This window comes from Oncorhynchus gorbuscha, linkage group LG13 (genome assembly GCF_021184085.1).
Source record: "Oncorhynchus gorbuscha isolate QuinsamMale2020 ecotype Even-year linkage group LG13, OgorEven_v1.0, whole genome shotgun sequence".
Lineage (NCBI taxonomy): Eukaryota > Metazoa > Chordata > Actinopteri > Salmoniformes > Salmonidae > Oncorhynchus > Oncorhynchus gorbuscha.
The window spans coordinates 1,988,325-2,005,304 of record NC_060185.1 but is presented as its reverse complement, the minus strand read 5'-3'; the positions used below and the strand labels follow the sequence as shown (position 1 = coordinate 2,005,304).

The following is a 16,980-nucleotide window of genomic DNA, read 5'->3' as shown; positions in this document are numbered from 1 at the left end:
AGAGCTGCAAAACCTGGACCCGTACAAATCAGCTGGGCTTGACAATCTGGACCCTCTATTTCTGAAATTATCCGCCGCCATTGTCGCAACCCCTATTACCAGCCTGTTCAACCTCTCTTTCATATCGTCTGAGATCCCCAAGGACTGGAAAGCTCTTCAAAGGGGGAGACACCCTAGACCCAAACTGTTACAGACCTATATCCATCCTGCCCTGCCTATCTAAGGTCTTCGAAAGCCAAGTCAACAAACAGGTCACCGACCATCTCGAATCCCACCGTACATTCAATGCAATCTGATTTTAGAGCCGGTTATGGGTGCACCTCAGCCACGCTCAAGGTACTAAACGATATCATAATCGCCATCGATAAAAGACAGTACTGTGCAGCCGTCTTCATCGACCTTGCCAAGGCTTTCGACTCTGTCAATCACCATATTCTTATCGGCAGACTCAGTAGCCTCGGTTTTTCGGATGACTGCCTTGCCTGGTTCACCAATTACTTTGCAGACAGAGTTCAGTGTGTCAAATCGGAGGGTCTGCTGTCCAGGCCTCTGGCAGTCTCTATGGGAGTGTCACAGGGTTCAATTCTTGGACCGACTCTTTTCTCTGTATATATCAATGATTTCGCTCTTGCTGCTTGTGAGTCTCTGATCCACCTCTACGCAGATGACACCATTCTGTATACTTCTGGCCCTTCTTTGGACACTGTGTTAACAAATCTCCAGGCAAGCTTCAATGCCATACAACTCTCCTTCCATGGCCTCCAATTGCTCTTAAATACAAGTAAAACTAAATGCATGCTCTTCAACCGATCGCTGCCTGCACCTACCCGCCTGTCCAACATCACTACTCTGGACGGCTCTGACTTAGAATATGTGGACAACTACAAATACCTAGGTGTCTGGTTAGACTGTAAACTCTCCTTACAGACTCACATCAAACATATCCAATCCGAAGTTAAATCTAGAATTGGCTTCCTATTTCGCAACAAAGCATCCTTCACTCATGCTGCCAAACATACCCTTGTAAAACTGACCATCCTACCAATCCTCGACTTTGGCGATGTCATTTACACAATAGCTTCCAATACCCTACTCAATAAATTGGATGCAATCTATCACAGTGCCATCCGTTTTGTCACCAAAGCCCCATATACTACCCACCACTGCAACCTGTATGCTCTCGTTGGCTGGCCCTCGTTTCATACTCGTCGCCGAACCCACTGGCTCCAGGTCATCTACAAGACCCTGCTAGGTAAAGTCCCCTCTTATCTCAGCTCACTGGTCACCATAGCAGCACCCACCTGTAGAATGCGCTCCAGCAGCTATATCTCTCTGGTCACCCCCAAAACCAATTCTTCCTTTGGCCGCCTCTCCTTCCAGTTCTCTGCTGCCAATGACTGGAACGAACTACAAACATCTCTGAAACTGGAAACACTTATCTCCCTCACTAGCTTTAAGCACCAGCTGTCAGAGCAGCTCACAGATTACTGAACCTGTACATAGCCCATCTATAATTTAGCCCAAAGAACTACCTCTCTCCCTACTGTATTTATTTATTTATTTTGCTTCTTTGCACCCAATTATTTATATCTCTACTTTGCACATTCTTCTACTGCAAATCAACCATTCCAGTATTTTACTTGCTATATTGTATTTACTTTGCCATCATGGACTTTTTTGCCTTTACCTCCCTTATCTCACCTCAATTGCTCACATTGTACATAGACATATTTTTCTACTGTATTATTGACTGTATGTTTGTTTTACTCCATGTGTTATTGGATGTGTCGAACTGCTTTGCCTTATTTTGGCCAGCTCGCAATTGTAAATGAGAACTTGTTCTCAACTTGCCTAGCTGGTTAAATAAAGGTGAAATATATATATTTTAAAAGGAGCCTCCATTGGTAGGCACAAGGAATTGCTTTGTGGGCTGATGGAGGGGTCCAAACGTTGGCCGAGCGCCATGACAGAGAGTTGGACATGCTGCTGGAACAATTCTGTGCATTGACTACCGGGGGCTCAATGACATCACTGTTAAGAACCGTTACCTGCTACCACTCATCTCCTCTGCCGTCGAGCCGCTCCAGGGGGCCACTGTGTTCTCCAAGCTGGATCTATGTAACGCCTACCACCTGGTGCGGATATGAGATGGGGACGAGTGGAAGACCGCCTTCAACGCGGCCAGCGGCCACTACGAATATCTGGTCATGCCCTTTGGCCTTACCAACTCCCCTGCCGTGTTCCAGGCTCTGGTGAATGACGTTCTCCGCGACATGCTGAACCGGTTCGTCTTGGTCTACATTGATGACTTCGTCTTCTCCCGCTTCCCCCAAGAACACATGCTCCATGTCCGGCAGGTTCTCCAGCACCTTCTGGAGAACCAGTTGTTCATTAAGGTGGAAAAGTGTGAATTCCATCGCTCCATCATTCCCTTTCTGGACTACATCATCTCTGCTGGGAGCATCAAGGTGAAAAGTGAAAGTGGTGGTGGATTGGCCACAGCCTACATCCAGGGTGCAGCTGCAACGCTTCTTGGGGTTCGTCAACTTTTATTGTTGCTTTATCTGTGGTTATCATCACCCTTTGCTTCTCCCCTGTCTGTCCTCAACTCTACCAAGGACCTTAGACACCGCTTCACCACGGCTCCGATCCTGTTTCATCCGGACCCTTCTCGTCAGTTCGTGGTGGAGACCGTTACTTCGGATTTCGGAGTGGGGGCTTTTCTGTCCCAACGCTCTGCCCTGGACCCTAAGCTGCATCCCTGCGCCTACTTCTTCTACCACCTCACCGCCAAGGAGAGAAATTACGATGTGGAGAATCGGGAGCTTCTCGCAATGGCAATGGAGGAATGGAGGCACTGGCTCGAAGGGACGAAACATCCGTTCATTGTGTGGACCAACCACACCGCCAAGTGTCTCAACTCCAGGAGAGATGGGCCGTGCTGTTTACCCGGTTCAACTTTTACCTCTCCTACTGGCCGGGGGCCAAGAACGTCAAGACGGATGCCCTGTCTCGCTGCTATAACCCCAAGGTTACCACCCCGGAGCCTGAGACCATCCTTTCCTCCTCGTGTCTGGCAACGGCACTCAGCTGGGGTATCAGGAAACAGGTCTGGGAGGCGCAGTGGTCCCAGCCGAACTCTGATAACCAGACGTTCGTGCCTGACGCTGTCTGCTCTGTGGTCCTGGAGCCCATTCCTCCAGGCCTTTGGTGGCCTACCATGGTTCTGGACGTCTCCGCCTTTGTCACTGCTTGCACAGTCTTTGCACGGAACAAGACCCCTCGACAACTCCGGCTGGTCTCCTCCAACCTCTGCCCATCCATCATCGCCCCTGGTCTCACATCTCCCTGGACATTGTCATGGGTCTCCCCCAGTATGATGGCAACCTGGTCGTGGTGGATCGCTTTTCTAAGGCTGCCCACTTCCTTCCTCTCCCCAAGTTACCCTCTACCAAGGAGATTGCTCAGCTCATGGTGCAGCACATCTTCTGGATCCATGGACTGCCTGTGGACATGGTCTCTGACCGCGGCCCTCAGTTCTCGTCCCGGTTCTGGACAGCGTTCTGCACCCTCATAGGGTCGTCGTCCAGCCTGTCCCCCGGTTTCCAACCCCAGGCTAACGACCAGTCGGAGAAAGCCAACCAGGACCTTGAGACCACCCTGCACTGTCTGGTATCCGCCAACCCCACCACCTGGAGTCAGCAACTGGCGTGGGTGGAATACGCCCGCAACATCCTTCCCTGCTCTGCCTTGGGCCTATTACCGTTTGAGTGTTCCCAGGGGTATCAGCGCCCGCTCTTCCCTGCTCTGCCACGGGCCTATTACCTGAGTGTTCCCAGGGGTATCAGCCCCCGCTCTTCCCTGCTCTGCCACGGGCCTATTACCTGAGTGTTCCCAGGGGTATCAGCCCCCGCTCTTCCCTGCTCTGCCACGGGCCTATTACCGTTGTTCCCAGGGGTAGTGTTCCCAGGGTTCCCAGGGGTATCAGCCCCCGCTCTTCCCTGCTCTGCCACGGGCCTATTACCTGAGTGTTCCCAGGGGTATCAGCGCCCGCTCTTCCCTGCTCTGCCACGGGCCTATTACCTGAGTGTTCCCAGGGGTATCAGCCCCCGTTCTTCCCTGCTCTGCCACGGGCCTATTACCTGAGTGTTCCCAGGGGTATCAGCCCCCGCTCTTCCCTGCTCTTCCCCCAGGGGTGCCCCCTGCTCTGCCACGGGCCTATTACCTGAGTGTTCCCAGGGGTATCAGGCCCCGCTCTTCCCTGCTCTGCCACGGGCCTATTACCTGAGTGTTCCCAGTTATTACCTGAGTGTTCCCTGGGGTATCAGCCCCCGCTCTTCCCTGCTCTGCCACGGGCCTATTACCTGAGTGTTCCCAGGGGTATCAGCCCCCGCTCTTCCCTGCTTTGCCACGGGCCTATTACCTGAGTGTTCCCAGGGGTATCAGCCCGCTCTTCCCTGCTCTGCCACGGGCCTATTACCTGAGTGTTCCCAGGGGTATCAGGCCCCGCTCTTCCCTGCTCTGCCACGGGCCTATTACCTGAGTGTTCCCAGGGGTATCCCAGGGGTATCAGCCCGCTCTTCCCTGCTCTGCCAGCCCCTGCTCTTCCCTGCTCTGCCACGGGCCTATTGCCTGAGTGTTCCCTGGGGTATCAGCCCCCGCTCTTCCCTGCTCTGCCTTGGGCCTATTACCGTTTGAGTGTTCCCAGGGGTATCAGCCCCCGCTCTTCCCTGCTCTGCCTTGGGCCTATTACCGTGTTCCCAGTGTTCCCCCGCTCTTCCCTGGGGGCCTATTAGCCTTGAGTGTTCCAGGGGTGCTCTTCCATGCTCTGCCACGGGCCTATTACCGTTTGAGTGTTCCCAGGGGTATCAGCCCCCGCTCTTCCCTGTTCTGCCTTGGGCCCATTACCTGAGTGTTCCCAGGGGTATCAGCCCCCGCTCTTCCCTGCTCTGCCACGGGCCTATTACCGTTTGAGTGTTCCCAGGGGTATCAGCCCCCGCTCTTCCCTGCTCTGCCACGGGCCTATTACCGTTTGAGTGTTCCCAGGGGTATCAGCCCCCGCTCTTCGACTGAGCAGGAAGAGAAGAGGTCGGCATACCTTCTGCCCAGATGTTTGTCCGGTCGGCCCTCCTCAAGACCACTTCCAGGTATCGACAACAAGCGGATCGCCATCGGACCCCGGCTCCCCGATATCGTCTCGGGTAGAAGGTATGGCTATCCACCCGGGATCTGCCCCTCCCGGTGGAATCCACTAAACTCTCCCCACGGTTTATTGGCCCGTTCCCCATCTCCAAGAGTATTAGCACCTCTGCTGTTCATCTTCTGTTGCCCCGTACCTTTCATGCGTCCAGTGTCAAACCCATGTTTCACAGTCCTTTGTCGCCTGTTTCTACCTGACCCTGAGCCTGCCTGCCGTCCGTTACAGTTGCCCCACCTCTGGTTTACTGACCCCTGCCTGCCTTGACTTGTCTACCGTCTGCCCCTGTTGGAATATTAAACTATTGTTTATTCGACGTGGTCTGCATCTGGGTCTTATCCTCATACCTGATAAGGAGCACCATTGTGAGAAGTGGCAGAGTGTCACTCCGGCACCAGCGGCTCTACACCTCTGTGTAGTAGTAGCCTATGTGTCGGTCTGTAAGACCAAGAAGCTTCTCATAAAATATATTTGTAATTTACAAGGTTTTGGCTACACTTGACTTTCCAACACACTATCACAATAAATATAATTATATATTATATTATAATAACGAAAAAACTATATCTCACCTGGGATTCGAACTTGTCGCAAATGGCAGGCTGGCTAACTTTGAGCTATTCATCCAGTCCCGAGACCCTAGCAAAACTTGGCTTTTAATTGATCTGACTTTCATTTATCTCCATATCCAGCCCTTATATTTAACCTCATAATGAAGTGTTGTATAAGTAGAACACAAAACTATTTGACATGAACAGTTGCATTCATCAGTTTTATTGACAAACGTCAACAACAACAAAAATAAAGTCTGGTTTTCTCAGTGGGAAATTAATATCCAACTAGTCAGTGACAACTGTGGGGAGTTCGGAACTTGTGAAAGCAGCTATTTGAGCTTATTACAGTATTATCGACACTTTGTCCTGGGATTTCCTATGATCTAAGTAGAAGAACGTCTTTCCTAGTAACGACTGTTGTGTAGCTTGTGTGCGTCATAGAGCAAAACATATGCGTGTTTGTGAGTCTCGGCTTTTCATAGATCGCTTTTAATAGTGTGTAGCTCAAACCATTCTGGCTATACAGGCGTTTTTGTAAAGAAAACAGACCCAGCCCCGAGGCCCTTCAGGATCTGTTCTTGTCTCACAAACACCGCTCTGTTAAAGAGACAAATCCATTGAAACAACCCAAAATTCTGCAGCTCAAACACACAATGTTTAAAAGATGTCTTAAATAGCACCAGAGCAACGGTGGGGCTCATTGCATGAACATTTCTTGCACGTTTTAGTAACTTGGAATAGCAGATCGTGGCTTTGTTTTAAGGACACTTCCATGAACAAGTGTTGGATCACGTCCAACTACGTTTACGATTTTAAATGCCTGATACAGATTTAACCAGATATAATCATGGTTAGTATGGAGGAGTCAGGTTACAAGGAGTCAGGTTACAAGGAGTCGGGTTACAAGAAGTTAGGTTACAAGGAGTTAGGTTACAAGAAGTTAGGTTACAAGGAGTCAGGTTACAAGGAGTCAGGTTACAAGGAGTCAGGTTTCAGGGAGCCAGGTTAGGAGTCAGGTTACAAGGAGTTAGATTACAAGGAGTTAGGTTACAAGGAGTTAGGTTACAAGGAGTCAGGTTACAAGGAGCCAGGTTACAAGGAGTCAGGTTACAAGGAGTCAGGTTTCAGGGAGCCAGGTTAGGAGTCAGGTTACAAGGAGTCAGGTTACAAGGAGTCAGGTTAGGAGTCAGGTTACAAGGAGTTAGGTTACAAGGAGTTAGGTTACAAGGAGTCAGGTTTCAGGGAGCCAGGTTAGGAGTCAGGTTGCAAGGAGTCAGGTTACAAGGAGTCAGGTTTCAGGGAGCCAGGTTACAAGGAGCCAGGTTACAAGGAGCCAGGTTACAAGGAGCCAGGTTACAGGGAGCCAGGTTACAAGGAGTCAGGTTACAAGGAGTCAGGTTACAAGGAGCCAGGTTACAAGGAGCCAGGTTACAAGGAGCCAGGTTACAAGGAGCCAGGTTTCAGGGAGCCAGATTACAAGGAGTCAGGTTACAAGGAGTCAGGTTACAAAGAGCCAGGTTACAAGGAGCCAGGTTTCAGGGAGCCAGATTACAAGGAGTCAGGTTACAAGGAGTAAGGTTACAAGGAGCCAGGTTACAAGGAGCCAGGTTTACAAGGAGCCAGGTTACAAGGAGCCAGGTTTCAGGGAGCCAGATTACAAGGAGTCAGGTTACAAGGAGTCAGGTTACAAGGAGTCAAGTTACAGTATTTAATCAGAACAGCTAACATGTAGTCTTTGATCATGTGCAACTTGGCCAACGATTTTAAATTGCTGATTCTTAAACTTAAACTAAAACGTAAAACTTTTCTAATGTTTCGCAAGTATGACCCCACAGAGATTTGATTTGCAGAGATATGTTGGCCTCTTACCTTCAGATATATACAGTGACCTCAGAGAGGGAGCGGCTGAGCGGTTCAGCTGGGTCAGTTGGGTCACGGGCACCGGCCGGAGATCCGTCTGGGAGTGGGGGGCTTTCTTCGGGCCGATGGACCCCCTGGGTGTAGCTGTGGTGCTGGTTGAGGACAGACTCAGAGCATCTCCCTCCGACTCCCCGTCTGTCCTCCCTGTCTCCACGTCTTCCCTGGAGCTAGACTCTGGGCTGCTGAGGCAGGATGGGACGCTTCCCTTCCCTGGCCCGTTGGAAGAGAGCTGTGAGGGGGAGCGACGGAGACCCAGGGTTGGGCCCTGACCCATCTCCTGCCCCATACTGGTCCCCTGACCCATCTCCTGCCCCATACTGGTCCCCTGACTCATCCCCTGCTTCAGGCTGGTACCCTGACCCATGCCGAGCCACTGGCTCGTCCCCTGCCCCATCCCCAGCCACAGGCCAGGGGGATAGGAAGCCTTGTCTTTGGGCTGGTGGTGGGAGGAAGTGCCAGTTGTCTTGGAGGAGCTGTTCTGCTCAGAGGAGTGGGAGGAGAGGGACTCCATGCTTCCCAAGGGGGTGCTGCCTGGACTGCTGCTGAACGTGTCACCTGTACAAGGACCAGAGAGCAGGAACACACAGCATCATTAAAACCTGCTGAACGGGTCTCCTGTTACAAGGACCAGGAACACACAGCATCATTAAAACCTGCTGAATCTTATTCAATACGTAGTACCTATGGCACCCTGTTCCCTATATAGTACACTACTTTTGACCAGGGACCTATGGCACCCTGTTCCCTATATAGTACACTACTTTTGACCAGGGACCTATGGCACCCTGTTCCCTATATAGTGCACTACTTTTGACCAGCAACCTATGGCACCCTGTTCCCTATATAGTACACTACTTTTGACCAGCAACCTATGGTACCCTGTTCCCTATATAGTGCACTACTTTTGACCAGCAACCTATGGCACCCTGTTCCCTATATAGTACACTACTTTTGACCAGCAACCTATGGTACCCTGTTCCCTATATAGTGCACTACTTTTGAATGCTGCAGCAGGCCAGATTAGCTAGCAGAGTGATATGACCCCCTATTCCAGGGGTATTCAAATATGACCCTATGTGATCCGCACCGCTGCTAGCGTTTTGATTTACCACATCATGAATTCCACTCACCTTGTGTCCCAGGTCTAAATCAGTCTCTGATTAGAAGGTGCAGATCTGATGCAGATCTGAATGCTATAGGTTTACAGGCCTACAGGGAATATGGTATCATTTGATATGCAACAATTGCCTGCAGTGCTAGGGATAGGTGTAGGACTCACTGTCAGCGTCTGCAAGGCACAGTGTTGGGGTGTAGATGCTGCGAGGCTTCCTAGGGCCTGTGGACAGGCAGATGGCCCTGCTCCTTCGTGAGCTTGGTCGGGATTGGGGCTGGGGCAGAGGTACGTTGGGGTCTGGAGGCTGGTGGAAGATCTGGAGAGGGGAGAGAAAAATAGTTTTATTAACTGAGCATTACATTGGTATATAACTAGCTAGGGTCTGGGTAGTTTCTTGCTTAGGTCACATGGTCAGACACATACCTAAATACCTAAAAACCTCTACTATAGGCCCAAGATATGACACATTCCTAAATACCTAAAAACTCCTACTATAGGCCCAAGATATGACACATTCCTAAATACCTAAAAACTCCTACTATAGGCCCAAGCCATGATTACATTCCTAAATACCTAAAAACCTCTACTATAGGCCCAAGACATGACACATTCCTAAATACCTAAAAACTCCTACTATAGGCCCAAGACATGACACATACCTAAATACCTAAAAACCTCTACTATAGGCCCAAGACATGACACATTCCTAAATACCTAAAAACCTCTACTATAGGCCCAAGACATGACACATTCCTAAATACCTAAAAACCTCTACTATAGGCCCAAGATATGACACATTCGTATACCCAGGACCAGGAGCCCTACCAGCAAACTAAATATTTTTACAGGCTCAATATTTCAGTCTGATTTCAAAGAAACCAGAAACTCTCTTGCCTTGTCAAAGTTCTCGATGAGAATCTCCACCACGATGTTCTGGAATTTAATGTTCATCATGGCGGCCACCGTCTCCTCCTGTGACCTCATCAACGTGGGCCCGAAGATCACACCCAGGTTGGACACAGTCATCAGGTTGAACTGGCTGTGGGTGGACACTCTGTGGAGACACAGACAGATCAGACAGGATGGTACAAGGTTTCAATATCACACTACATTATAGATGAACAAACATCGAACACAATGTTTTCATTTGAGTCGCTTAGCAGATTGTCTTATCCAGAGAGACTTAGTTAGAGTGTATTCATCTTTAAGGTAGCAGGACCTTCAGATTGGGAGACGGTTGGATGAAGTGTGACATCTCCCTACACAACAATAGATTTAGGATGTGATTTTAGACTGGTCAGTTAGGAGAGACCCACAACAATAGATTCAGGATGTGATTTTAGACTGGTCAGTTAGGAGAGACCCACAACAATAGATTCAGGATGTGATTTTAGACTGATCAGTTAGGAGAGACCCACAACAATAGATTCAGGATGTGATTTTAGACTGGTCAGTTAGGAGAGACCCACAACAATAGATTTAGGATGTGATTTTAGACTGGTCAGTTAGGAGAGACACACAACAATAGATTTAGGATGTGATTTTAGACTGGTCAGTTAGGAGAGACCCACAACAATAGATTTAGGATGTGATTTTAGACTGGTCAGTTAGGAGAGACCCACAACAATAGATTCAGGATGTGATTTTAGACTGGTCAGTTAGGAGAGACCCACAACAATAGATTCAGGATGTGATTTTAGACTGGTCAGTTAGGAGAGACCCACAACAATAGATTCAGGATGTGATTTTAGACTGATCAGTTAGGAGAGACCCACAACAATAGATTCAGGATGTGATTTTAGACTGGTCAGTTAGGAGAGACCCACAACAATAGATTTAGGATGTGATTTTAGACTGGTCAGTTAGGAGAGACCCACAACAATAGATTTAGGATGTGATTTTAGACTGGTCAGTTAGGAGAGACCCACAACAATAGATTTAGGATGTGATTTTAGACTGGTCAGTTAGGAGAGACCCACAACAATAGATTTAGGATGTGATTTTAGACTGGTCAGTTAGGAGAGACCCACAACAATAGATTTAGGATGTGATTTTAGACTGGTCAGTTAGGAGAGACCCACAACAATAGATTTAGGATGTGATTCTAGACTGGTCAGTTAGGAGAGACCCACAACAATAGATTTAGGATGTGATTTTAGACTGGCCAGTTAGGAGAGACCCACAACAATAGATTTAGGATGTGATTTTAGACTAGTCAGTTAGGAGAGACCCACAACAATAGATTCAGGATGTGATTTTAGACTGGTCAGTTAGGAGAGACCCACAACAATAGATTTAGGATGTGATTTTAGGTCAGTTAGGAGAGACCCACGTAACGAGGTGTTTGATCAGTAGCTCCATCATCTCCCTGTTCCTTTCAGGCAGCTTGTGGACCAAGGCATGGACGGCCCTAACCCTGTAGTTCTGGTCTTCACACTCTGAGGATGGGGGAGAAGGGGGAGGGGCGGAGAAGGGGAAGAAGGGGAAGGAGGGGGAAGATTGGGGAGGAGGGGGAGATGGGGGAGGAGGGGGAGATGGGGAGGAGGGGGAGATGGGGGTGGAGGGGGAGATTGGGGAGGTGGGGGGATTGGGGAGGAGGGGGATGGGGGAGAAGGGGGAGGATGGGGGAGAAGGGGGAGGTGGGGGAGGAGGGGGAGATGGGGGAGAAGGGGGAGGATGGGGGAGAAGGGGGAGGTGGGGGGGGATTGGGGAGGAGGGGGAGATGGGGGAGGAGGGGGAGATGGGGGAGGATGGGGGAGAGGGGGAGAAGGGGGAGGATGGGGGAGAAGGGGAGGATGGGGGAGAAGGGGGAGGGGGAGGATGGGGGAGAAGGGGGAGGTGGGGGAGAAGGGGGCAGGAGGGGGAGATAGGGGAGGATGGGGGAGAAGGGGGAGATTGGGGAGGATGGGGATAAGGGGGAGATAGGGAGGATGGGGGAGAAGGGGGAGGATGGGGGAGAAGGGGGAGATAGGGGAGGATGGGGGAGAAGGGGGAGATAGGGGAGGAGGGGGAGATGGGGGAGGATGGGGGAGAAGGGGGAGGATGGGGGAGGTGGGGGGAAGGGGGAGATAGGGGAGGATGGGGGAAGGGGGAGGATGGGGGAGAAGGGGGAGGATGGGGGAGAAGGAGGAGGATGGGGGAGAAGGGGGAGGTGGGGGGAAGGGGGAGAAGGGGGAGGAAGGGGGAGGTGGGGGAGAAGGGGAGGTGGGGGGGGAAAGGGGGAGGTGGGGGAGAAGGGGGAGGTGGGGGGAGAAAGGGGAGGTGGGGGAGAAGGGGGAGGTGGGGGAGAAGGGGGAGGTGGGGGAAAGGGGGAGGTGGGGGGAGAAGGGGGAGGTGGGGGAGAAAGGGGAGGTGGGGGAGAAGGGGGAGGTGGGGGAGAAGGGGGAGGATGGGGGAGAAGGGGGAGGATGGGGGAGAAGGGGGAGTTGGGGGAGAAGGGGGAGTTGGGGGAGATGGGGGAGAAGGGGGAGGATGGGGGAGAAGGGGAAGGTGGGGAGGTGGGGGGAGGATGGGGGAGAAGGGGAAGGTGGGGAGGTGGGGGGAGGATGGGGGAGGTGGGGGGACAGAGTCATGATAAACACACTGACAGCTTCATGGCTGCTTGTTTTTGATCACATGTCCATGAAATATGCAAAACAATCTACCGTCAACATATCTTCAATTCTTAAATTAAATTATAGACTATTTCTAAATTGATTGAACATTTTTTTTTGTATGTTGCAATTTAATACAAAACAAAAACAAACAACAAAATACAAAACAGCACAAAGCTGATGAAGTGAGTCGTGGGACAAGAGGAGAGCAACAGTTACACAACAGTCAGCGTTCCTAGTCAGCGTTCCCAGTCAGCGTTCCTAGTCAGCGTTCCCAGTCAGCGTTCCCAGTCAGCGTTCCTAGTCAGCGTTCCTAGTCAGCGTTCCTAGTCAGCGTTCCTAGTCAGCTTTCCCAGTCAGCGTTCCTAGTCAGCGTTCCTAGTCAGCGTTCCTAGTCAGCTTTCCCAGTCAGCGTTCCTAGTCAGCGTTCCTAGTCAGCGTTCCCAGTCAGCGTTCCCAGTCAGCATTCCCAGTCAGCGTTCCCAGTCAGCGTTCCCAGTCAGCGTTCCTAGTCAGCGTTCCTAGTCAGCGCTCCCAGTCAGCGTTCCCAGTCAGCGTTCCCAGTCAGCGTTCCCAGTCAGCGTTCCTAGTCAGCTTTCCCAGTCAGCGTTCCCAGTCAGCGTTCCTAGTCAGCGTTCCTAGTCAGCGTTCCAAGTCAGTGTTCCTACTCAGCGTTCCCAGTCAGCGTTCCTCGTCAGCGTTCCTAGTCAGTGTTCCTAGATTGTGGTCCTGGTCAGTGGTCCTAGTCAGCGTTCCTAGATTGTGGTCCTGGTAGGCGTTCCTAGTCAGTGTTCCTAGATAGCGGTCCTGGTCAGCGTTCCTAGTCAGCGTTCCTAGTCAGCGTTCCTAGATAGTGGTCCTAGTCAGCGTTCCTAGATAGTGGTCATGGTAGGCGTTCCTAGTCAGCGTTCCTAGTCAGCGTTCCTAGTCAGCGTTCCTAGTCAGCTTTCCCAGTTAGTGTTCCTAGTCAGCATTCCTAGGTAGTGTTCCTAGTCAGTGTTCCTAGTCAGCGTTCCTAATTAAAGGGTTAGGGCTAAGGAAAGGGTTAGGGCTAAGGTAAGGGTTAGAGTCAGGGTTAAGGTAAGAGTTAGGGTCAGGGTTACGAAAAGGGTTAGGGTCAGGGTTAAGGTAAGGGGGAGGTGGGGGGAGGATGGGGGGGACAGAGTCATGATAAACACACTGAAAAAAAACACAGCTTTCCCAGTCAGCGTTCCTAGTCAGCGTTCCTAGTCAGCGTTCCCAGTCAGCGTTCCCAGTCAGCTTTCCCAGTCAGCGTTCCTAGTCAGCGTTCCCAGTCAGCGTTCCCAGTCAGCGTTCCTAGTCAGCGTTCCTAGTCAGCGTTCCAAGTCAGTGTTCCTAGTCAGCATTCCTACTCAGCGTTCCCAGTCAGCGTTCCTCGTCAGCGTTCCTAGTCAGTGTTCCTAGATTGTGGTCCTGGTCAGTGGTCCTAGTCAGCGTTCCTAGATTGTGGTCCTGGTAGGCGTTCCTAGTCAGTGTTCCTAGATAGCGGTCCTGGTCAGCGTTCCTAGTCAGCGTTCCTAGTCAGCGTTCCTAGATAGTGGTCCTAGTCAGCGTTCCTAGATAGTGGTCATGGTAGGCGTTCCTAGTCAGCGTTCCTAGTCAGCGTTCCTAGTCAGCGTTCCTAGTCAGCGTTCCTAATCAGCTTTCCCAGTTAGTGTTCCTAGTCAGCGTTCCTAGTTAGTGTTCCTAGTCAGTGTTCCTAGTCAGCGTTCCTAATTAAAGGGTTAGGGCTAAGGAAAGGGTTAGGGCTAAGGTAAGGGTTAGAGTCAGGGTTAAGGTAAGAGTTAGGGTCAGGGTTACGAAAAGGGTTAGGGTCAGGGTTAAGGTAAGGGTCAATGTTATGGTAAGGTTTAGGGTCAGGGTTAAGGTAAGGGTCAGGGTTAAGGTAAGGGTCAGGGTTAAGGTAAGGGTTAGGGTCAGGGTTAAGGTTAGGGTTAGGGTCAGGTTTAAGGTAAGGGTTAGCATCAGGGTTAAGGTTAGGGTTAGGGTCAGGTTTAAGGTAAGGGTTAGGATTAAGGTAAGGGTCGAGTTAAGGTAAGGGTCAGGGTTAAGGTAAAGGTTAGGGTCAGGGTTTGGTTAGTGGTTTTGCAGGGCAGCTGTGTAGGGTTAGGGTTAGGGTCAGGGTTAAGGTAATATATAATAATAATAATAATATAATAATAATATATGCCATTTAGCAGACACTTTTATCCAAAGCGACTTACAGTCATGTGTGCATACATTCTACGTATGGTAAGGGTTAGGGTCAGGGTTAAGGTAAGGGTTAGGGTCAGGGTCACGGTAAGGGTTAGCATCAGGGTTTAGGTAAGGTTTAGCATCAGGGTTTAGGTAAGGTTTAGCATCAGGGTTAAGGTAAGGGTTAGGGTTAAGGTAAGGGTTAGGGTCAGGGTCACAGTAAGGGTTAGCATCAGGGTTAGGGTCAGGGTTAAGGTAAGGGTTAGGGTCAGGGTTAAGGTAAGGGTTAGGGTTAAGGTAAGGGTTAGGGTCAGGGTTAAGGTAAGGGTTAGGGTCAAGGTTTAGGTAAGGGTTAGGGTCAGGGTTAAGGTAAGGTTCAGGGTTGGGTCAGGGTTTAGGTAAGGGTTAGGGTCAGGGTTTAGGTAAGGGTTAGGGTCAGGGTTAAGGTAAGGGTTAGGGTCAGGGTTAAGGTTTAGGTTAAGGGGGTTAGGGTTAAGGTAAGGGTTAGGGTCAAGGTTTAGGTAAGGGTCAGGGTTAAGGTAAGGGTCAGGGTTTAGGTAAGGGTTAGGGTCAGGGTTAAGGTAAGGGTCAGGGTTTAGGTAAGGGTTAGGGTCAAGGTTTAGGTAAGGGTTAGGGTCAGGGTTAAGGTAAGGTTCAGGGTTGGGTCAGGGTTTAGGTAAGGGTTAGGGTCAGGGTTTAGGTAAGGGTTAGGGTCAGGGTTAAGGTAAGGGTTAGGGTCAGGGTTAAGGTAAGGGTTAGGGTTAAGGTAAGGGTTAGGGTTAAGGTAAGGGTTAAGGTAAGGGTTAGGGTCAAGGTTTAGGTAAGGGTCAGGGTTAAGGTAAGGGTCAGGGTTTAGGTAAGGGTTAGGGTCAGGGTTAAGGTAAGGGTCAGGGTTTAGGTAAGGGTTAGGGTCAGGGTTAAGGTAAGGGTCAAGGTAAGGGTTAGGGTCAGGGTTAAGGTAAGGGTTAGGGTCAGGGTTAAGGTTAGGGTCAGGGTTTGGTTAGTGGTTTTGCAGGGCAGCTGTGTAGGGTTAGGGTCAGGGTTAAGGTAAGGGTTAAGGTTAAGGTAAGGGTTAGGGTTAAGGTAAGGGTTAAGGTAAGGGTTAGGGTCAAGGTTTAGGTAAGGGTCAGGGTTAAGGTAAGGGTCAGGGTTTAGGTAAGGGTTAGGGTCAGGGTTAAGGTAAGGGTCAGGGTTTAGGTAAGGGTTAGGGTCAGGGTTAAGGTAAGGGTCAGGGTTAAGGTAAGGGTTAGGGTCAGGGTTAAGGTTAGGGTCAGGGTTTGGTTAGTGGTTTTGCAGGGCAGCTGTGTAGGGTTAGGGTTAGGGTCAGGGTTAAGGTAAGGGTTAAGGTAAGGGTTAGGGTCAGGGTTAAGGTAAGGGTTAGGGTTAAGGTAAGGGTTGGGGTTAGGGTTTGGTTAGTGGTTTTGCAGGGCAGCTGTGTAGGGTTAGGGTCAGGGTTAAGGTAAGGGTCAGGGTTAGGGTCAAGGTAAGGGTTAGGGTCAAGGTTAGGGTCAAGGTAAGGGTTAGGGTCAAGGTTAGGGTCAGGGTTTAGGTAAGGGTCAGGGTTTAGTTAGTGGTTTTGCAGGGCAGCTGTGTTAGGGTTAGGGTAAGGGTCAGGGTTAAGGTAAGGGTCAGGGTTTAGTTAGTGGTTTTGCAGGGCAGCTGTGTAGGGTTAGGGTTAGGGTAAGGGTAAGGGTTAGGGTCAGGGTTTAGTTAGTGGTTTTGCAGGGCAGCTGTGTAGGGTTAGGGTAAGGGTAAGGGTTAGGGTTTAGTTAGTGGTTTTGCAGGGCAGCTGTGTGCTGTTAATCCCCATTGTATTACTTACTGACGGCCATGATGAAGTCTTTGTGGAGCTTAAAGGTCAGCAGAGGCTCAGAGAGACACCTGGTGGATGAAAAGGGAACATGAAGAGGGAGACGTCTCAACTATTCATGGTGAAAACTCCCTCCAGATAACGCTTACACCAACAACATGCTTTTACAATCTTTGATAGGGAGCACGCACGCACGCACGCACGCACGCACGCACGCACGCACGCACGCACACACACACACACACACACACACACACACACACACACACTGGTTGACCAAGGATGGGAGGGTTTCAGGAAGGCATTAAGCCAATGTCATGATGATTCCTAGGCAGGGAGGAGCAGGGAGCAACTGGTAGGGCAACATGACCTCAGCTAATTCCCTAGGTCCATGCATATCTCTGTGTGTGTGTACCTGAGGTAATTCACTAGGTCCATGCATATCTCTGTGTGTGTGTACCTGAGGTAATTCACTAGGTCCATGCATATCTCTGTGTGTGTACCTGAGGTAATTCACTAGGTCCATGCATATCTCTGTGTGTGTGTACCTGAGCTAATTCACTAGGTCCATGCATATCTCTGTGTGTGTGTACCTG

General features: G+C 50.4%; 1 protein-coding gene across 4 annotated transcripts in view; it reads right to left on the bottom strand.

Annotated features, from left to right (window-relative positions):
* LOC123992447 (rho GTPase-activating protein 42-like) overlaps positions 1–16,980 on the bottom strand; it is a 222,029-nt gene that overhangs the window by 16,499 nt on the left and 188,550 nt on the right. For 2 of the 4 annotated variants that reach the window (XM_046293584.1, XM_046293586.1), the window contains 5 exons: positions 16,397–16,455; positions 11,118–11,223; positions 9,680–9,839; positions 8,951–9,101; positions 7,621–8,238 (listed from right to left, as the gene is read on the bottom strand). In XM_046293584.1, the coding sequence (XP_046149540.1) occupies positions 7,621–8,238; positions 8,951–9,101; positions 9,680–9,839; positions 11,118–11,223; positions 16,397–16,455 (1,094 nt within the window). The remainder of the gene's footprint in view (positions 1–7,620; positions 8,239–8,950; positions 9,102–9,679; positions 9,840–11,117; positions 11,224–16,396; positions 16,456–16,980) is intronic. The other 2 variants (XM_046293585.1, XM_046293587.1) reach the window with 1 other exon arrangement.